This window comes from Microcaecilia unicolor, chromosome 3 (assembly GCF_901765095.1).
Source record: "Microcaecilia unicolor chromosome 3, aMicUni1.1, whole genome shotgun sequence".
NCBI classification, from domain to species: domain Eukaryota; kingdom Metazoa; phylum Chordata; class Amphibia; order Gymnophiona; family Siphonopidae; genus Microcaecilia; species Microcaecilia unicolor.
Window position 1 is genome coordinate 345,215,056 of NC_044033.1, and position 23,180 is coordinate 345,238,235.

Here is a 23,180-nt window from a genome sequence, read left to right on the forward strand (position 1 = left end):
ACCGCCCCCGTCCTGCCTTCACTACCCTACCGACACGCCCCCATTGATGTTTCGCCGGCTCCGCGACGGAAAGCAGTTGAACCTGGCCAAAATTGGCTTTCGATAATACCGATTTCGCCGGGTTCAGGAGATCGCCGGCCATTTCCCGATTTGTGTCGGAAGATGGCCGGCGATCACTTTCAAAAATGAGCTGGATATCCACTTGAAGAATTTTTTAAGGAACCATGGTTACATCATGGTTGAACATTGGATTTATGAACACAGGAGAGTTTATGTTGTCCCTCTTGAGGTTGCAGAAGAATTATGACAGTCTTCCCAATGTAGTATATTGGTGAACATTTGAAATTTGATGTTAGACAATTCTAGCACTTAAATATAGATAGGGAGACTTTGCATTTTGAATTATTATGTATGTAGATCTGGAGTGGATTTTTGATAATAGGTGGTTTTAAGCAAAGATTGTAATAAATTGTTCATAACTTTACTTGTGATATATATTGTTTAGTAATTATCACATCTGAACACACATGCTCTAGACCACACAATGACTAACTAAAGGAGCTGAATGACTCCATATATTGTGATGGGACTGCTCCTAGTACAGACCACAAGGAGAAGAAACAAGCTCTCCACTACAAGAAGCAAGTAGAGAAGTCCATATCTTGGGGCAGTTTTACCTTTTCAGGGACAGTATTTTCAATTCCCTTTTAACTCAGGGTGAAATAAGAGCATATATTCAAGGTATAACAACTTGAAAAAACATAAACACAATCTTGGTCACTAGAGGTACCATTTTGACAATATCTTCATTTCAGTTTTGTTTGCTTGATATAGAACAAAAAAAAATTCCAACCAAGGACTATGGAAGCTTTATGCAAATGAGCTTTTCCAGAGTAGTTCCTTTTCCTGCTTTTCAGAAGAAGGTCCATTTATTTGAAACAACTTAATCCGCCCCCCCCCCCCCCCCCCCCCCCCCCCCATATTCAGGGCTATCTCCTATTAAATATCCCGGTTATATTGTGTGATATAACGGCCTATCCGCTAATTTTTAACCATTGAATATATTTGGCTGGTTTCAAGATAACCAGTGAAGTCAGAATATCAACTTAGCTGGTGATCTTAAAACCGGCCAAAAATATTAAGTGCCGGTCATCGGAAATGGCCTGGCATTGAATATCCGGGCTCAAGGATGACTGCGGGAGTTAGCTGGTCTAACTCCCATGGTCTGAAAATCAGCCTCAATATCTCTTCCTTTTCCTAAAACTGAGTTTACCAGTGAAACAATCTATGGCTCAGTCTTTAGGCAATAAAGAAAGTTCCCAAATTCCCTGCTTCTCAAACAGTTTCATGCCATAAAAATGCTATACCCCCCCCCCCCCCCACACACACACACACACAAACACTTTACTTACAAAGCAAGCAGTTGGATTAACTACCAACTTCTTAATTGTCCTGGTGAAATACAGGGACCTAGTTGTTGGATACAGTGCACAAGACTTTCAGGGGTCAGTTTTCTATTTCCATTTTTTCACATTCCTCAGGTGTTACAGTTACTGACTCTCAAATCCCATAGTCTCCCCCCTTACTTCGTCTGGAGTATTAATGTCTTCCACTTCCATGGGTTGAAGAAAATGCTCCTCCTCCTCCCTCTCCCAGTCCCAAGTTCTAGGAGTTTTAAAGCCCTCCCACTTTTCTAGAAGTTCCCTCCCAACTTGTCTGAGTAACCAGGATCTTTCTTGAACCTTCTTCACCTTTCCGTGGGTGCGTGGCAACCTTTTACTAGAAGAGCTTGGCACCCTCTGTTGGCTGCAAATTTACTTGCTGCTGGTTTTCTTATGCTGTCTTTATTCCATAAAGGGGTAGGAGAGCATTGAGCTTGAGGTGGCAGGGCCCTTACAGTCCCTCTTCCTTCTTCCTCACAATACACAGTTGACTTAGATGTTTATTCAATCTGAGCCACATGCAACATGAAGTTCACCCTGAATACATCTCTCTCTCTCTCTCTCTCTCTCTCTCTCTATATATATATATATATATATATATATATATATATACATATATATAAGTCTGAACTGCAATCAGTCAAAATTTAGCTGTAACCATGATATTAGTCTTTAGTCACTGCTACCGATCTCTCTGTATGCTAGAGATACACCATCAGCAATTGACAAATGACGCAACCATCACCCAGCACGGCTTCTTTTCACCCAGTTTCATTTTTTGTGCACTATGACTTGCCTGCAGATGATATAACTGAGTGTGGGGGTGTAACTGTGAAGCTAATGTCTGGCTAACTACCAAAGGTAGCTGAAATAATCTTTTGAATATGGACCTTATAGTAGTTATCAGCAGCCAATGTCTTGTTAAATTACCTAGTCTGCTTGACCACCCTACTCTGCTGTGTCCGTTCAAACACTGTTCTCCTTCCAGTCATCCACCTTCATTATTGCATGGCCATTTGTCTTGGTCCCAAGCATCCTTGAATAGTCTGGCTTTTTTTTTCAGCATAATAATACATGTACAAAATTATAATATTTTTTTAGCTTTATGGAGGCTTTTCATTATCTGCTCATATGTTTATGAAACCCATTGCCTCTATTGTTCCCCAGGATCTCCAGGCTGAAGTTCCATTTCAAGCTTCTCTGTATGCAAGCCTACTAAAACTGAATGAATCCTTGTTTGCAACCACTTCCGAAGAACATGTTAAAGAAATGCAATGCCAGATGGAACAGCTTGACAAAAGATGGAGTACTTTACCACAGGCTATTATTGGGAGGTTTGTCTTTAGACAATTTTCTTGTCATTATTCAAAGCCTATTCCCTAGGAGAATGAACATTTGACCTGCAACTTTGGGTATTGCTCCGCCTGTCTGTAGGTAAAAGTAAATGCATTTTTCAGAAATGCATATACTTTATCACAGACTTCAGAGAGATTCATTGTGGTAGAGAGCAGCAACATACATAGAGTTGCTTATTCAAATATCCTTGCAGTGTTTCTGGAAAAAAAAGTTATCAGCAAAGAAAAAGAATTACAAATCTCTTTGAATAAATATATTTTGGGAATAATCAAAGCAAAAGTAAACAGTGTGGATGGTAATGACATAGTGAAGAAAACGGAGTGCTTGCCATTTGTTGACAGAGCTTTATGGGCTCTCTGTGTGTGGAATGAACCCAATTTAAGACTTCGATGTTGGCCTGTTAGGCTCTTCACACTACTTGCCCACCTTATCTTAAGGTTGAGATAAAGTGGGACTCCCTACACTATGTCCTGGAGTGGGAGAGAGTGCCGAAGGGCTAAAGCATTTTCCTATGGAACAGTTTACCATTTGATATCCAAAAGTATGTTTTCTCTCTTGGGGTCTGCGATATCGTGAGCAAGGGTTGAGGGTAGGACTCCCATTACCATAGTCGGACAAGGTTTTGTTAATAAGGTAATAGATTTATTCACTAAACCTGAGCCCTGTTACTTCACAGGGTCAGGAATAAAAGGCAAAATCTCTTTAGTTCAGAGAGAAAAGTCTTGACATAGGCTTATGGCTGACAGGACCCCACACAAAGTCCATGGCCTGTGACTGCCACACCCCAAACACAATCTGTAAAGTTGCTCTCTCACTCTCTCTGGGCCAGTCAGGCCTCAGAACCGGGTTCACAAATATTCAAATGAAAAGGTTGGCTTACCTCAGCCAGTTCACAGTACCTGGATGTACATAGTAAAGGCATATACTAGAGATCACTTCTTCCTCCCCTAGGACCTCTTAACCCCACTCTGGTCCTGCCTTTTATAGTTCCTGGTTCCTGTCCTTTTGGCTAAACCCCTCCCATCTCATTTCCTCTGTGGGTGGGCCTAGGAGTTTTAAGGTGGTTCAAACTACCTGAGGGACTGTTCTTAAGGGTGAGGGCATAGGCGCCCGGTATAAGAGGCTTGGAGAGGCTAAGCCTCCCCTGCTGTGCTCTGAGGGGTTTAAATTGTTGATTTACCTCCATCCTCACAGCAGGAGCTGCAGTGAAAGCCCTCTAGCCTTGTGTAACCAGTTGTAGAAATTGGTTTATGGTTTGTTTACCTTACTGCTGGGAGAGCAAGGGGGGTTGGCTGGAGGTGTCCTGGGTTGCCAGGGAGATATTTAACGAGGATGACTTCCTGACCTGCACTGAGGACAGATAGCAGCAGAATCGAATACTGGGCCAGCATGATCAGAAAAAGTCACCAGACAACAAAGGTAGAAAAGATCATTTTATTTTCATTATATAGTGTTTGGAATATGTCCACTTTGAGAATCAGGTGCTCAACATTAAAAGTTTATATTTATTTACTTATTTATGGCATTTTATCCCACATTAAACATGAATTAGGGTGTTTTGTGGCTCTACATGAGAATTGTGATGATATGATCCCTTGTTTCATATTGTTGACAGTCTGCATTTTCCGTATGGGTGGTATATTGGTGTATTAGGTTCTGCCCATTGTAATATTTATGGTAGAGTAAGGTTCTGAGCGTGTTTTTGCACAAAGTTGTGCATAGTGTTTTGCAGTTGAGCGATTGTGCTTAGAATATGCTTTGAGCAACCACTTTATTCTTTGACATATGATACATATCTAATATCTAAATTTAATAAAAGGTATTAATTGTGACTTTTATTTTTATTTATTTATTTTTTCTGCGTGTTATCAGACAATTATGGATTTAAGCTCCACCCATGGCCCCACCCCTAACCCCACCCCCTTTAGCCTCCCCAAACAGTTGGGCCACCGACCACCTATGGGTCTATATACCCCCTCACAGGGTCCTATTTATCAGTTAGCACAAACAAATTACCACCTAGCTAATTCAGAAAATGTCATATTGGGCCTGAGAATGAGCGATCACTTCACCTTACAGTTACTGTGAAGGTCATTACCACATGCTAACTGTTAACATTGGCAATAACGCTGAGCAGTTAATGCTACCTCAAGAGATACTGCTAACTGTATTGCATATTATTTGCTGTAACCAGAAATACAAGGGCCAACATTCAGGAGTGATGCCCACTCACTCCTGCCCATTGTGGCTCCAGCCTCAAAATGGCTGCTGCAGCCTCCAGCAACAACCCCATAGTAGTACTGCAAGACTGCCACTAGAGATCATTGCAGCCATTTTGAGCTGTTGGGCAGGAGTGAGTGAGTGAGCATCACTCACGGGAGTCCAATTCAATACCCAAAAAGGTCCTTCATGTAAGGATTTTTGGACTTCGCCATTGCCAATGGTATTCCAAAAGTTGTAGCCATTTCTTGAAAATAATCACCCAACTGCTTGCATTCATCTGAATCTACTGGACCAACATAAAAGAAAATTAGCTGAAAGTCAGAGCACACCACTTGGCTGCACTAGCCAAAGAAAAAGTGTTGCATACATTTCAAAATGTGCATACCACCAAACAGCCAATCGTCACACACTTTTCCTATGCACATGCAGCATGTTTTGGACATTGTTTCAGCTGTTTGTTTGAGTAGAGTTCTAACACTAATCCTAGAGTTCTTTTCAGATTTTCTCACTCTGGTTTTTTTGGTCTCATAATTTTTTTTCTCCAGTTGGAGTTGTTTTCTGCTGAGGTTTGTTTCCCGAGTTTTGATTGAAACCTATGATAAGTGCCTATGTAAGAGTAGGCCATCTATGTAGGCTCCCTAGGCTATTGATGGTTTTTTTTTTAATTAATCAAGAGCTTGTCATCTCTGGGGCTACTGTTAGCTTCTAGAGCAAGTTTTAATTTATTTCTGGTCACCATATCTCAAAAGACATGTAGCAGAATTAGGAAAGGTTCAAAGAAGAGCGACCAAAATGATAAAGGGGATGGAACTACTTTTATATGAGGAAAAGCTAAAGAGGTTAGGGCTCTTAAGCTTGGAAAAGAGATGGCTGACGGGAGATATGATTGAGAGCTACAAAATCCTGAGTGTGTAGAACAAGTAGAAATGAATCGATTTTTTTACTCGTTCCAAAAGTACAAAGATTAGGGGACACTCAAGGAATTTATATGGAAATGTTTTAACATAGTAACATAGTAAATGACGGCAGATAAAGACCTGTACGGTCCATCCAGTCTGCTCAACAAGATAAACTAATTTTACATGGTATGTGATACTTTATATGTATACCGGCGTTTGATTTGTCCTTGCTTTTCTCAGGGCACAGACAGTAGAAGTCTACCCAGTACTGTTCTTGTACTAAGTTCTGAAGCTAACATCGAAGCCCCTTAAAATTTACACTCCAGCTCATCCCTATCTATTCAGTCAAGATCAGGGCATAGACCGTAGAAGTCTGCCCAGCTCCCGTTTTGTTTCCAATTACCGGCGTCGCCACCCAATCTCCGCTAAGATTCCACGGAACCACTCCTTCTAAACAGGATTCCTTTGTGTTTATCCCATGCATGTTTGAATTCCATTACCGTCTTCATTTCCACCACCTCCCGTGGGAGGGCATTCCACATATCCACCACCCTCTCCATTAAAAAATACTTCCTGACATTAGTCCTGAGTCTGCCCCCCTTCAACCTCAATTCATGTCCTCTAGTTCTACCGCCTTCCCGTCTCCGGAAAAGGTTCGTTTGTGGATTAATACCTTTCAAATATTTGAATGTCTGTATCATATCACCCCTGTTTCTCCTTTCCTCCAAGGTATACATGTTCAGGTCAACAAGTCTCTCCTCGTATGGTTTACAACGCAAATCCCATACCATTTTCGTAGCTTTTCTTTGCACCGCTTCCAGTCTTTTTACATCTTTAGCAAGATACGGCCTCCAAAACTGAACACAGTACTCCAAGTGGGGCCTCACCAACAACTTGTAGAGGGGCATCAACACCTCCTTTCATCTGCTGGTTATGCCCCTCTCTACGCAGCCTAGCATCCTTCTGGCCACAGCCATCGCCTTGCCGTATTGTTTCTTCACCTTCAGATAAATGTTTAAATAAATAGGAGAAAATATTTTTTCACTCAATGAATAGTTAAGCTCTGGAACTCCTTGCTGAAGGATGTAGTAACAGCATTTAGTGTATCTGGGTTTAAAAAAGGTTTGAATAAGTTCCTGGAGGAAAAGTCCATAGTCTGCTATTGAGACAGAAATTTGGAAGCCATTGCTTGCCCTGGGATTGGTAGTATGAAATGTTGATACTATTTGGGTTTCTGCCAGGTATTTGTAACCTGGATTGGCCACTGTTGGAAACAGGATACTGGGCTAGATGGGCCATTGGTCTGAGCCAGTATTTTCTCTGATTCATTTTAAACTTACTACTTTGTAGCTTCTCTGCATACCACTGAATCTTGCCAGAGTTTTCCATCCAGTGACTTCATGTGCGCACGAGTGAACAAGCGAAGTTCAGTGAATCTTCCAATCTTCCATGTGCAGCAGCACTGTGTGCGTCAGCGGCAGCTTAGTATTCCAATTTCCTTGCCTGCTAGCCCGCCTCGAACACAGAGAGTCAACCATAATTTTTTAGGTACCATTCTGGCTTGACTGAGTCTGATCTCTTTGAAAGAGTTACAGTGCATGGGGGGGGGGGGGGGGGAGGGGGACACCTCGTAGCTCCAGATGTTTTCCTCCACCATATTATATCAATTTGGCGTCAGGTTCTTCGGTATATGTGTGAATCTCCCTGGAGCTCTTGGCTACAACCAATTGCATTTGTTGGAGGAGGAGGGCTTGACGTCACCCTCATTTGGTGGGTTGGGCAAATCAGGGGTTGATTTTTGTTTCCCAGATGTATGACAAGGGCCTTTTAAGGACCTTTGCTAGTTTGTGTGAGCAGTATGGTCTCCCCCAAGCAGAGTTTTATTTATATTTAAGGGTTCATCATTGTCTGCAACCTTTTCCCATGAAGGCAGTGATGGGTAGGCCACTGTGCTCCTTGGAGGCATTGTGGCTTCAGCCTTTGATCATGAGGGGTTTGATCTCTGGTCTGTATACAATTCTCTTGGGTTAAGATTTTAAGAAGTTAGGAGTGGAGGAGTGGCCTAGTGGTTAGAGCACCAGTCTTGTAATCCAGAGGTGGCTGGTTCAAATCCCACTGCTGCTCCGTGTGATCTTGGGCAAGTCACTTAACCCTCCATTGCCTCAGGTACAAACTTAGATTGTGAGCCCTCCTGGGACAGAGAAATATCCAGAGTACCTGAATGTAACTTACCTTGAGCTACTACTGAAAAAGGTGTGAACAAAATCTAAATAAATAAATGCTTCGGTAGGAAATGGGGGTAGTTTGGGCAGACTTTCAGTGGTTACAGAGCTGGGACAATGTATTATTTTCTGTCTCTGCTCGATTTAAAGAAACTAATTTTAAGCTGCTCTTGCACTAGTATGTTAGCCCCTATATGTTGTACAAGTGGGGGGTATAGTGGAATTCATTGTGCTGGAGGAATTGTGGTGGGGAGGGTACCCTGTATCATATGTGGTGGTCCTGCTCTGTTGTACAGTCCTTCTGGTTATTTATTCAACTCACTTATCAACAGATGATGGGTATTAAGTCGGTGTTTACTCCCAAGCTGTGTTTGCTTAATTTATACCCTGATGATTTTGTTTTTCCTATGTTACTTGTACTTAAATGTTGTTTATCTGCAGCTAGATATGCTATCGCTGTAGACTAGAAGTCACATTTGCCACTTTCGACCACTAGATGGTAACAGAGACTTCGCTATATTGCTCTGATGGAATACCTGAGGGACAGCTTTCTACCAGCCTGCACTATGTTGCATTCTTATAGTTTGGACTGATTGGAGGGGTTAAGGTGGGGTGTTTCTAGGTGTTTGACTTTGTATTGCTATTTCTTCTTGCATTGTTTGTTTTATAAATGACTAGTAAAAAAAGGCCTGTTTGTGTTTGAAAGGAAACGGGCGCTAGCAAGGTTTTCCTCTGAGTGTGTATGTTTGAGAGAGTGTATGTGAGAGTGACTGTGTGCAAAAGGCTTCTGTTCCTGCTGCTGTGCATTCCCAGTGTTGTGCTGATTCGCTGCTCCCTGTATCGTGGCTCCGCCTCTCTCCCTTCTGGCCAATCTGGTGTGGGTTGTGTGATATCACTATTATCTACTACATGAAGGACACCACCTTCAGCGGAAACTATGGTTCCAGGCAGCCTCAGAATGTTGGAGGTGAGAATTATTATATAGGATATTAATCTGTGTGCAGTTATAAGAATAATAGCCCCGGTGAATCCTCATAGTGTTTGAATTAGTGTTACAGTGAGGCTGTATGACTTATTGAAAAATATGCAATAACCCCCAAATTGTGTATATGGCACCTAAAGATATGTGCGTTAAATTGGGTGCACGCCCAATTTATGTGTATAGCTCAATTGACTAACGAGCCAATCAGCACTGATAATTGGATGGTAGCAACCAATTATCATCACTAATTGGGCTTAATTAAGAGGCAGACATCAGATCTGCACCTATAATGTTACATGTCTATCTGATCTGCGCCTATCTTCTATCATGCATAGCTATATGGGGGTGTGGTTAGGGGATGTTTTGGGGGAATTCCCAAAATTTACTCAAGTAAGTATAGAATTGTGCCTAAATAGCAGGCCTAATTCCAGATGCCTACATTTAAGCGCAGTTATGCGCTCACTGTGATCCTATAAAGTCATGCTAAGTGCTGTTTTTGTGCCAATTTTTTGGGTGCCAAATATATAATATAGCCCTAAGTGATTAAGGTATGTTTGGCCTTTTTGGCGTATACAGAATAATTGAGTTTGTTATGATGATACCCTATAGCATATGACCATCTTTATATTTGAGAAAGTTCGAGTGTTGCAGTTGTAGTAGTCTGTGGCACCATCTCAACAATCTCTTTTAAAAAAGACCTTTTAAACTGTCATGATACTTTTCCTCTTAGTAGAGAGAGCCCCAATTGGTAGCCACCTATAAAAGGAAAATGTAACCAGCAAAATATTATTTGATCATTAAAATATACTTTGTAAATATAAATTGAAGGTAAAGTTTCTTCTCAATTCCCCCTTCTGTAAATGGTGTTAGTCAATCTCGAGATATGCATAATGGAGAATTCTAGAAGGATTCACCAGGCACACAGCTACACAGTGTGACTGCATTAGTTTTGATGGTGTGCTATTTATTTTCTTGTACTAATCTGAGCCTTTGACTGAAAAATATTTTCTCTTTTATTTGGTTTGAACAAATTACAAAAAAAAAGCATTTATTTTTTAAGCATGAGTACACTGCAGGTGATAAATAATGCCAGCTAGTATTTAATACAAATATTCATAAAACCTAAATTCAAAAGAACAATAATACAAACTTTATTCAATTATACAAAAATATTATAAATACAACTAAAATCCTTTGAGCACAACTAAGTTCTGAAAACTAAATAGACAGGTAATTTACCTACCTATTCTAAACTACAGAAATCAAATATAACAGAGCGTATCATCCAATTAGTAATAACCCATCTCAGTTTCCCCAAAGGAGCTCATTAGATATCACCGATCCCACAGATTAAAGCATACAAGAGACTGTCTTATTGATTTAGGGGCTCTTTTACAAAATTGCGGAAATAACTCAATATGTGATTCACTGTGTGGCAACCACTAGCACAGAGCCATGTTAAGGGGCTTTGTGGTAGTTTCATGAGTAGCGTCCGGTTTGTGGCAAGCCATGTATTAAATGTTTATGGTGCCAGTGGCGTGGCATGGGTGGAAATGAGTGTGGGCATTTAAGGCATTTGGCAGTACGTTAACTGTCTAAAGTGGAGTTAAGGTGGGACCACTTACAGCCTCCTATGTTGTGACTCCTTCAAGTGTAAACAGGGCACATATACCAGTTGCTGGGATGGGTAGGGTCCGGTTAGGTTCCAGCAGGGATGGGCTAGATTTCTGTCCCCATGCAGCTGTCTAATATCAAGCCCATTTTAAATGCCTGTGTTTGCTGTTTAACACTCGGAGGTATTTTATCCATAGAATTTGTTTATCCATAGAATTTGTTATATAAACTATCTCATAGTCTGTGGTTGAGTCAGACTGAATTGTTGGAAGTCAGGAAAACAAAGCAGTATGGTAAAAAAAAATCTTTAATAATGTTTAGTTCATTTGCTGGTAGAAATGTCACCTGCCCCACATGGCCACGTTTTGGCTTGTGCCTGCTTCAGGGGCATGTAATGTTACAATAATACAAACCACACAAAAAATACATAATTAAAAAAAGTTCAAACATGACATTTTACATGAATAAAATATTGGAAACTTATAAGGGACACCAAAGTGCATTAAAGGCTTACTCTTACAAATGAATAAGTTGAAAACAAAGTAATCTGTATAATGATATGATGAAATTCTGTTATCTGTTTGAATATTAAAAATTTAAGCTAATGGGATAAGTAAATTACTATAAAATTAAATGTTCCTTAATATAAAGAAAGAACAACTTATATTAAATAACTAAAAAGCTACTATTTCTCTTTTTGTTATATATAAAATTGACTTACAAACTTATTTTTAAAATATTTAAAGGCAATATTGTACTTTCAGTCATCCAGCAAAAAAAAGAATCAATTAATTTGTGTTTCATTACTAAACACATATATCAATCCACATATTAATCACAGACAACACAATCCCCTATTTGGCTTATATAAAATAAACAAGCTTTCTTTTCTATTCAGAAACTTTTGTTACTTACCCTTAATAGGGACTCTCAAATTTAATTGTGAAGATTTCAAACATTCAGCAATGAGATCTAGTCAATTCCTAAAAGATGTATAATGCATTACCAAACTCATGTATTAAATCATACAGAGTATCTGAACCAGAGAATCAAATTTAAAAAAAAACAAAACAAAAACGTAGAGTGATATTTGAAAAGCTTACTAAACAATGAAAATACTTCACTGACATCAAGTTTAACCACTCAGTATCATTAACAGAGTATCTGCATGGAGTGAATTGGTATTATCTATAATTTCATATTTCAATTGGAAATACACCTAAACTGAAAAATTGAAAGTTTATTAGTAGCATTACCAAATTCATGTAGAAATTCACGTTATTCCTAAAAAAACTAATGAGTAATAAAGTGGAGAAACCATATCCTCTTTGCTGTCAGTAGAGAACAACTGAATACAAAGTATCTAAATCAATCAGAGAATCAGTTTCAAATGATGAAACTCGAGTGATAGTTGAATAGCTTGCTATATTGAATCTATTATTTATCAAGGGACAGTGTTTTCTGACATCAGATTTGAACACCCAGTATTAACCAGCAGACATATTTGTAGGGAGTGAATTTATGTTGTATATAATCTCATATTTCAATTGAGAATCCACCTAAACTGGAAAGCTAAAGGAATTATAGTAGTTTCCGGAAATGGCAATCGCCATAACGGCAAATGTAAGCCACATTGAGCCTGCAAATGGGTGGGAAAATGTGGGATACAAATGCTACAAATAAAAATAAATAAATATTGAACAGGATTTTCTGTCCTTCTGGAAAAACTAAAAGCATACTGGTCAATATTTAAACTCTGTGGTCAGCATTTGTTTCAAACATCGGCTGTGGTGTTTAAATTATTCCACATTGCTATGTGGATTGTGAATTACACAGAATATCTGGGTAGAACGGTGAGTCCTATTTTTATCTGGGTAGATATCTAGTTAGCAGTCTTGCTGCTCTCCAGATAACTGCCAGTTCTGCCCTCACGCCATCCATTCACCGCATAATGCTGCTGAGTATCCACGGCCAATGCTGGATAAGGATGAATGCCTTTGAATATCAGGCCTTTATTTGTTTGCAAATGCTTACAATATTAGTTACCACCCTGATTTATGTCATTTAATTCTTGTGTAATTTTATGCCAGCTTTACTCTGTTACTTGTTCAGAAGTGGAAAGTGTAATGATGGGCAGGTTATAAATGTATTAAATATAATGAACGTGTCCATCGGCCTGCAATCTAAGCAGTAAGGCTGAAAATTAAATCCGTCTGAAGGATTCTATATATGGCAACTAAAATTGCGCACATCAATCAGTGCGCATTGCTGATTTGCGTATGCAATTTATTTGATTAATGAGCCAGTCAGTGCTAATTATTGGCTGCTAACCAATTATTGGCCTTAATTGGGATTTATGCATGAATTGTATTCTATAATGCTCTGTGAGTAAATCCTGTAGCGCGTAAATTCAAGGGAGCATGGCCAGGGGCATTTCGGGGGAATTCCAGGGGTGTATCCCAGGATTTCCTGCACGTGCATTGTTACAGAATAGACCCAATTGGTGTCTAATTCATGCGCTGACATTTACATCTGCTTTCAGCAGGCATAATTGCCGGTGCCTTACATTAGGAGGGAATTCTATATATGGCACCTAAAAAATTTGCATGGAAACCATTTATTTATTTATTTATTTGTTACATTTGTATCCCACATTTTCCCACTTATTTGCAGGCTCAATGTGGCTTGCATAGTACTGTAAAGGCGTTTGCCAAGTCCGGTAGAGAAACAAATACAAGGTGTTGTTGTTGTCGAAGAAGGTTCATGAGTTTCGGGCGCAGTGGGGATAGAAGAGAGGAAGGGTTATGTGGTGTCCATTACGAGCTGTGGCTTTGCTGTGTTGCAGAGTTCAGGCACTTACGTTGGGTCGGTAGGATGTGCCTTTCTGAACAGGTAGGCTTTTAGTGATTTTCTGAAGTTTAGATGGTCGTAGGTTGTTTTCACGGCTTTTGGCAGTGCGTTCCATAGTTGTGTGCTTATATAGGAGAAGCTGGATGCATAAGTTGATTTGTATTTGAGTCCTTTGCAGTTGGGGTAGTGGAGGTTTAGGTATGTGTATGTTCGTGATGATCCGATTGTGTTTCTGGCTGGTAGGTCTATGAGGTCTGTCATGTATCCTGGGCGTATTCTATAAGCAGCATCTAGATTTAGGTGTGCTTTATAGAACACACTTAGTTGACACCCTAGTGCCTAAATCTGTGCGCCACCATTTACATCAACGAAAACATGGCACAGAGGGCCACATTCTGTAACAGTGCATGTAAATTTTGGAACGCCCACAAAACGCCCATTTCCCCACGCATAGCCATACCCCTTTTTGCCTGCGCACACTAAAATTTAGGGGCTATGCATTACAGAATACACATAGCAATTTGCATGCGCACATTTTAATTATTGTCAGTTAGTGCTCGTTATTGCTTGTTAAGTGCTGTTAGCAATGCTGATTGGCTTCTTAAGCCAATTAAGTTGCATGCGTTGTTATAGAATACGCAGAACGCTAGGCACACTATATAAATACAGAGGATAGTACTATTCTATAAAGAATATGGATCCTCTCTAGAATAGTACTCAGCACTTAAAATTTTCAGCATCAGTATTTCAGTGCCATTTATAGACCCTAGTCCTTTATGACTAATTCACTTTAGGAGAAAAAGATATGTTAACAATTTAATTTATCTTTGTTGTAGGATTGGTTTCCTCAAGTCTTTGATAGCTGAACACCGACAGTTTGAAGAACTTCTACTTGCTTTTTCGGTCTGGATAAAACATTTTGTGGAGCGATTACAAGTAACTTCTGAGATCAATACTGCAGACCATCACTCCGCTATAAGTTATAATAAGGTGACACCTTCTATTTTGAAACTGAAATTGTAGCTTAGATCACCATCTTGTTTCCTTTAACAGGGGGCAATTTTCATAACTATTCACATAAATGCAAAGTTCTTAGGTATGTTGCGGCAGAGAAATTACCTACACAGATTTGCATTTCCTATTTCTATGAGTGAAATACTCACCTGCAACAAGTTTTGCAGGTTAGCTGTTATGCACTCTTTGGCTTCAGGATGCAAATGAACTCCTGGTTCATTTAAATCCTATAGCTAAATAACAAAACTTTATTTGGATTACCATGGCCAGGATCTTCATGTGTTCCCAACTGTGGGAATACAATCAAAAATAAAACAATTACCCCCTTTTCTATGATGGAAACCTCAATTTGAAGAGGTGTCTGTCCCCATGTGAAAAGCCTCCCTGCCACCCTGTGCTCTGTTGAGGAAGGCTTCAATTCCATGTTGGCCTAGGGGTCCACTAGGGCTTGGGAGACAAGATGGCATCTCCCAAGCCACTATGGTATTCTCTGAAGTTCTGATAGTAGGGAGGGACAGCCATTTTACAAGCTGGCAGTTCTGAAGAAGCACTGAACAGGAATTGATCAGCCTCCTTCAAGAACTGGTTTCTATAGGGATGAGTTGGTCCCAACATCCTAATGTTTTAAGGGGGCAAGGCTGGATGAGGCATAAGTGGAGAGGGAAGATAGTTTTTACTCATTCAGCATGGTGCAGTGACAGGGTGGAAACTAGGTCTCTAAACTACCAGGGCTTTGAGTCTCCATGGGGTTATGTTATACAAGTTAGGGGGAGTGGGCCAATAGATTACTAGTGTAAATTAATGTATTGATGCATGATTTTCATTTTAGCATACAAATAATACATGTTAAAGTTTTAACGCGGGTTGATAAATCTAGCCCTTAGTGCCAGTAGGTTGGAGATACTATTAAATTTCCAAAGAAGTGAGCTATAAAAAATGCACTGGCAAGCTGATTTGGTTCTTAGGCCACAGTTTGCCCATATCTGATCTCGGGTATAATGTAGACTGAGCCCAGGATTGTGCGTGTGGGAGAAATGACTTGTTTTGAAGTTCCTGTTTCTCTGAATGTCTTCTCTCCCTCCTCACACTTCTATCAGCAATTCCACATTAATATTAGTTTGATTAATTTGTGTATACTTGTCACGTTTTCAAAGCTGGAACTAAGTTTGTGAGCCCTTGGGCCACTGCCGAGGAGCGGCAGTGGCAGGCAAAACCACCCCACACCGGAGACTAGGCAGAACAGGACTGGAACCCTGGCCTGGAGTTGCAGCAGAGGCAAACAAGCAGGAATAAGCAGAGCAGGCACACTTAAATTTCACCTGCACTTGGCCGCCTTTCACCAGGAGTTGAGCCCCTGACTGCAGGTGGCCGGCAGGACTTACTGGGCAAGGCAGGACTGGATACCCACTAGGCTGAACCAGGACTGAGGGCCAGAGGGGAAAGGAACATACAGGGGCAGCAGGGCGAGGAAGGGAAGGCTAAAGGACAGGACTGAAAGTTGCAAGCAGCCACTAAAACAGGGAACAAAACACTGATAACAAGACACAGAACTGAAAGCTGCAGAGCAGCCACAAAGACACAAACAGACAAAGACTAAACACAAAACTATAACCCAGAGACAGGACTAGCAAATAAACAACAACCTAATCTAAACTACACACAGCCTAACTAGAAACAAACAAGAATCTCAGACCAGAACTTAAACAGAAGTGCAACAAGCACCAACATACCAGGGCCTAAGGCGATGCAAATGCAAGGCAGAAAGGTTTCAAACTAGCTAATAAGCCCAGCAGCAGCTGAGGCTCAGCTGCAGCAATCACCAGGAAACTACGGGTGCTGTGTAGGTTCAAACAGAAGGAGCAAGTCTGGCAGTCTGGAAGATCTGGACCGGACTAAGCAGAAATCTGGAACGGGTGACAGTAACCAGACAGTCCATTGCAGCCACCAGGTCTGGCCACCAGGTGGCGAGAAGAAGGAGAGCACGAAACATGGGCACAACCATGACAATACTCAAGAATGAAACACTTTGGGGGCTCATTTTCAAAGCACTTAGACTTACAAATTTCCATAGATTACTATTTTTGTAAGTCCAAGTGCTTTGAAAATATGCCTCTTTGTGTTTGTGTTTTATAGCATTTATAGTTTGCTTGCAGAATTATCTTGAGAAAAAACCCCAGAATATTTTTAAACCCATATGAAAATGTCCAAAATTATCTTTTAGTAAGTTTGTGTCATTAGTTTGTGCAAGAAGTTAGGAGTTCTGTACAAGGAGATCACCATGAATTAGTTTTGATTGGAGATTTTCACATTTACATCATTTGATTCTCTTCTGGTGCTCATTTGGGAACAGTCACGTGAAGGATATATTTATTACTCATTTCTGGACTAAGTAATTTACCCGTTTGATGAAATTCAGAGGACACTGTGAGTTCTGTGACCCCTCTGGTGTCATCAATGAGTACCGTTAAACTATTTAAGACATTCTCCTTGTGTGCTGTTGTGCTGTAGGCACATGAATGAAGGGCACAATAAAGGGGCATGGGCCCTTTGTGTAGGGTTACCATATGGCTCCAGAAAAAGGAGGACAGATTGAGCCAGTCTGCATTTTACTTCCATTGCTGTCAATGGAAGCAAAACCCGGACTGAATCAATGTGTCCTCCTTTTTCTGGAAGACAACCCAAAACAGACCAAAAACAAGGGAGTTAGAGCGCCAGAAAAGTTTAATAGGACCCTACACGGTCCGTGTTTCGGCCAGCAGGCCTTCCTCAGGGGTCCTGAGTCTGACGTTTATAGGTATTCCTCCAAGATATTCGTGAGACAAAACTGAAAAAGCTAAAAAATCTAGTAAAACTTAAGACCGTCACGAAAAATATACTAAAACTAGAAATGCTAGACAGCTACCCTGTAGATATAAACACTGAGACTCCGGATTTTTTAGCTTTTTCAGTTTTGTCTCACGAATATCTTGGAGGAATACCTATAACGTCAGACTCAGGACCCCTGAGGAAGGCCTGCTGGCCGAAACACAGACCGTGTAGGGTCCTATTAAACTTTTCTGGTGCTCTAACTCCCTTGTTTTTGGTCTGTTTTGGGTTGTCTTCCGCCTTTTTTTTGTGTTTTGTTTTGTCCTTACGGGAGATTTGGACTTCCTTTTTTTTTTTTTTTTTTTGTATGCTTGGCTCCTTTTTCTGGAGCCATATGGTAACCCTACCTTTGTGTACCCCTTCATTTGACAAGAAGGCATGCGGAGCAATAGGCTATTAGTTGCTTTATCGGTGCAAACTGCCCAAACTACATCCTCCCACCCCCTCCACTCCCTTACCTGCCCATTTTTGATGATGCCATCACATGATAATCATGACTGCTCCCTGGCCATGCCCCTTTTTGATGATGTCACCAGAAGTGATATTATAACTCTGCTCTAGCTACACCCGTTTTCCAAGATGGTAGGTCCCCACATGAGAAGAAGTGACATCTTTATACCAGCATACCCTATAAAGAGGAAGTGACAATATTAAACATGGACAGTCACCAGGGCAATCTATAAACAGGAAGTGATATTTGCCATCAGATACTTCCGATAAGCATTGAGCACGCTGATCTTAAGGTGGAAAAGGCAAAAGCAAACGTTAGACGGATGCTTGGATGCATAGGGAGAGGTCTGGCCAACAGGAAAAAAGAGGTATAATGCCTCTGTATAAATCTCTGGTGAACTCTTATTTAAAGTACCATGCACAATTCTGGAGACAACAACTTCAAAAAGATATAAACAGAATAGAGTTGGTCCAGAAGGTGGCTACTAAAATAGTCAGTGGTCTTCATCATAAAGTGTATAGAGACAGACTTAACGATCTCAATATGCATACTTTGGAAGAAAGGTGGGAGAGGGGAGATATGATAGAAATGTTTAAAAATCTCCATGGCATAAATGCACAGGAGGCGAGTCTCAATTGGAAGGAAACTGGAATGAGGGGGCATAGGAGACAGAGTCAGGAGTAACCTGAGGAAATATTTCTTCACGGAAAGGGTGATAAATTCATGGAACATCCTTCCAATAGAGGTGGTGGAGATTGAGTGTATCTGAATTCAAGAGTGCCTGAGATGAGTAAGGTACAGGAAAAGATAGTAGATGGGTTGAATGGGCAGACTGGATAGGCCATATTGTCTTTATGTGCTTTCATTTTTCTCTGTTTTTATGTTTCTGTGCATGGTGTGATTTCATTTTATTTTCCTCTGCTCTTTTAAACTGCTCTCTGTTATTTTATTATTTTTTTTCCTATCTCCTTGTAGTAAATGATACAGAAGCCATATGTTTTGCTCTGCGTGCTGCGTTAAATAAGCTCCCTAGGCTTTTGTGCTGTCAGGCATGCTGTTTGCAAAGTCTGCTTCCATGTTTTTACAGCCCACCCATGAAATCTGTCTCTTGGCCCAACTGCCTAATTATCTCTGTTCTCTCTGTACACAAGCACCCCTCCTTTTCGTACAGACGTAATACCCACGCAAGCTTTTTCCCTCTCCTTGTACAATCTCTCTCTCTCTCTCTCTTTTGACTGTAGTCATGACAACCTCCTGTCCCCTCCCTCTTGAGTAGCAGGGAATCCCCCTCCATCCCTCCCTTCCACACAGGCAGTGAGATGCAGACAGTTCACAGCAGACTGTTTCTCTGTATCTCTCTGTGCAGCACCCTGGGGGAAAACAAATGGTGTAACATCCTATATAATAATTCTCACCTCCAAGGGTTCGAATGTGCCTGGGACCGTGCCTCCCTCGGAGGTGGTCTGCTACGCAGGCACGCACTGACGTCAGTGACAGCTAATACCAAAGCAAGGGGAGGTCCTCCCCCTGCCTGGGAATCAGCTGTCTTTGCGCCGCTCCCTGCCACTTCGTAGCAAGTGGCAGGGAGCGGGGCAACACAGACCCCTCCCCTCGCCCACCGAGTTCCACACTCCGCCCTCCCTCCGATTACAACAACCCCCCCCCCCCGCATTACGGCCCACTGGACCCCCCTTCTGTGACACTGTCGACCCCCTTCTCGGCGAAAACCATCCCCCGCTGCCGTCCAGTACCTGTGCTGACAGGGGACCCCAACCCCCGTCAGCCGAAGTCCTGTGCTGGCCTTCGCGGCGTTGCTTCTTCAATGCTCTTCGGTTCAAGTTCCTCTGCATGTGTCTGACGTCAGACGCACGCAGAGGAACTTGAACACAAAATCAATGAAGAAGCAATGCCGCGAAGGCCAGCAAAGGACTTCGGCTGACGGGGGTTGGGGTCCCCCGTCAGCACAGGTACTGGACGGCGGCGGGGGACGGTTTTCGCTGAGAAGGGGGGTCGACAGGGTCGCGGAAGGGGGGGTGAAAACGGAGGGAGGGCAGAGTCTGGAACAGCGAGGGAGGGTGGGGGATGGCCTTGCTAGCGCCCGTTTCCTTCCCTTTTGAAACTGGCATTTTTTACTAGTATATTTACAAGGAATAGTCCAGCTACATAGAGTTGTTGTGCAACACTGTGACTACAGACTGGTTTGTTTCTTTCAGGGCCACTTTTACCAATGGGCAAAAGGGGCAGCTGTCCTGGGCCCCTGCATAAAGGAGACCCAGCAATTGCCGATTTGATAAATTTAGCCCTTCCTCTATGTCTCTCTCTTTTTTTCCCCCGCTCCCTGGTGAGTCCTGCATCTGTCTCTCTCCCTTCCTACTTTTTCCCCCTTCCCCGCGATCCTCTACTTATTTTTGTCATCATCAGCAGTGGCAGCTTTTAAGACAGGCTGCCAATATTAGGGCCTTCCCTCTGTGCATCCTACCTACTTGGAAACAGGAAGTTGAATCAGAGAAGGCATGATGCGTAGAGGTAAGGCCCTGACGCTGCCAACGATGGTAAAAAAAAGGTATGGAAGACTATGGGGAAGGGGAACGAGGAGGAAGGGGGAGGAACAAAAGTAGGACTCATGGGGGTTGGGGGAAGAAATAGAGAAAGGAAGAGTGAGAGACTAAAATGGAGGAGAAAAGGGGGGGGGGAGAGATGCCACACTGCAAGTGGGAGGGGAGTGGAAAGATGTTGGGGGGTAGGTAGAGACAAAGAGGGAGGAAATGCTGAAAAGGAGAGGAGATAGGGACACAGGGGGGCAATGCTGAGAGGGGGAGATAGGAACACAGAGGAGGGAAATGCTGAAAGGGAATAAATAGAGACACAGGGGGCAATGCTGAAAAAAGGGGGCGATAGAGACCCTGAGGGGACAATGTTGAAAGGGGGAGATAAAAACACAGAGGGGGAAAAATGCTAAAATAAGGGAGGGATAGGGACACAGAGGAGGCAATGCTGAAAAAAGGGAAAGATAAGTACACAGAGGAGGGAATGCTGAAAAAGGGGGGAGATAGGGACACTGAGAGGGCAGGTGGTGAACATGGAGGGGAGGGGAAGGACACAGATGGAGATATTGGACAAGGAGTGGGATAGGAACCCAGAGAGGAGATACTGGAAAAGAGAGGCAATGGGGACCCAGAGGGGAAATGCTGGAAAAGGAGGGCGATAGGGAGCCAGAGAGGTGGTGCTGGAAAAGGGGGAGGGTGATAGGGCCCCAGAGGGTCAATGCTGGAAAAGAGGTGAAATGGGAACATTAAGAGGGCAAATGCTGAACATAGAGGAGGATATGCACAGGAACACAGAAAGGAAATGCTAGATAGGATGAACAGGGATGCAGAGAGAAGATGGATGGTGGATATGAAGAGAGAAGAAATATCAAATGAACAGAGACCCTGCAAAGAGGAAATAACAGAGGAAAGAAGGAAAGAGACACTGGGACCAAACTGAACAGAAAAAAACAAAATGCTCAATGGTAGAAAAAAGGTTGTTTAAAAAAATATATATATTAGAGCCCGACCAAAACTGGTTTTTTCCCCGTTTTTTTTTTTTGTTACATTTGTACCCTGCGTTTTTCCCACTCATGGCAGGCTCAATGCGGCTTACATGGGGCAATGGAGGGTTAAGTGACTTGCCCAGAGTCACAAGGAGCTGCCTGAAGTGGGAATTGAACTCAGTTCCTCAGGACCAAAGTCCACCACCCTAACCACTAGGCCACTCCTCTACTCCACGTTTCGACCAAAACTGAAACTGTTTGTCCATTTTCTTGCAAAACTGAAAATGTGGCCAAAACTAGGCACTTGATTTTGGCTGGAACCAAAACTGAAAGTGAAACAATAGAAAAAGGCCTGAATCTGGTTTTGTGGATGTGAACAAATGTATTAAGCAATACTATATTGTTGTGCTTTATTAGTATTTGATTAAACTGTATTTTGCAGAGTTTGAAGCCTAAAATGTGAATGAGCAGAGAATGTTTGTTAAGCAGATATCTGCATAATAGCCCTCAGTCACCATGCTGGCATTTATGTGCTTAAGTGCATATGTATGTGTGTAAATGTCAGTATTATAAACATGTATAATGCACATGCTCATATTCATGTTAGCAGCTAGGTTTCAGAATTTCCCCATATGGGTGCCAAGAAGCCCCGCTTAAATGGTGTTCTATAAACTGTGCCTAAAGTTAGGCGCAGTTTATAGAATACATACTTAAGCAGAAAGTCGTGTGTACATTGTAGCTCAGCCAATTGCATCAACAAAAATGTGGTGCATATGCCCACGCTTAAATTTACTCGCAGAGCACCATTATTCTGTAATTACATGTGTAATTCAAAGCCATGCCCCCTTTCCATCATGAAACACCCATGACCCTCCCATTTCCATTCCTCCTTTTTTAGAACACGCGTAAATTTTAGGCATGGATCCTGCACCTAACTTTCACATATTGGTCCCAATTAAATCTAATTAGTGCCAATAATTGCTTGTTAAAAAGCCAGTTATTGGCACTGATTGACTTCTTATTCAATTAAATTGTGCATGCAAATCAGGAATGCGCCTAAATTTGCATGCACAATTTTTGACGACCTTTACAGAATTAGGGGATATATGCCTGACTCGGGAGCAGACATCACACTGATTCGTATTTATGTGCCTTCTTCTGAAGATATTTAGGGGCCAAATTAAGATACAGCTGGAAAGCAGCATACAGCAATTTAAACTTTATCCACAACTTAATTTGCAACCAATTCAAAGGAATTATCAGGGCTACACTGGTTGCTTGTGCAGTATCATATACAGTATATGGTTCTGATGTTCACCTTTAAAGCCCAAGCTCAGTGGGATCTAGAGGACATAACATGTAGTTTGCATTCACTGTGTTGAGGACATCCAGTTGGCTTGCCATTAGGAAAGGGCTAGTTTAGTGATAGCAGTGCAATGTTGGAATGCCCTTCTGGGGAGACCTTAACGTTTAAGAAGGAGTAAAAATCGTATCTATTCCAGGGTCCTTATGATTATGATGGCCATGTTGCCATCACTCCTTTTTACATTTATGCTTTTTATAATGTTTTTAGGGTAGTAGGAGTTTGGTTTTTTTCTACTATACTATATAGTCTGATGTGATTTATGAATTATGGTTTGTGAATAATATTTTACTTTGTTATTATTGTACATTGCAAGGAGTGCTATCAGGCCTGCATTAAGAAAAATGTGCATAATAACAGTAATAAT

At 41.6% G+C, this 23,180-nt stretch overlaps 1 protein-coding gene across 1 annotated transcript in view; it reads left to right on the forward strand.

Moving 5' to 3' along the window:
- SYNE1 (spectrin repeat containing nuclear envelope protein 1) overlaps nucleotides 1-23,180 on the forward strand; it is a 982,166-nt gene that overhangs the window by 342,803 nt on the left and 616,183 nt on the right. Inside the window, 2 exon segments of the mRNA XM_030198470.1 lie at nucleotides 2,610-2,776; nucleotides 14,425-14,578. Coding sequence (XP_030054330.1) covers nucleotides 2,610-2,776; nucleotides 14,425-14,578 — 321 coding nt within the window.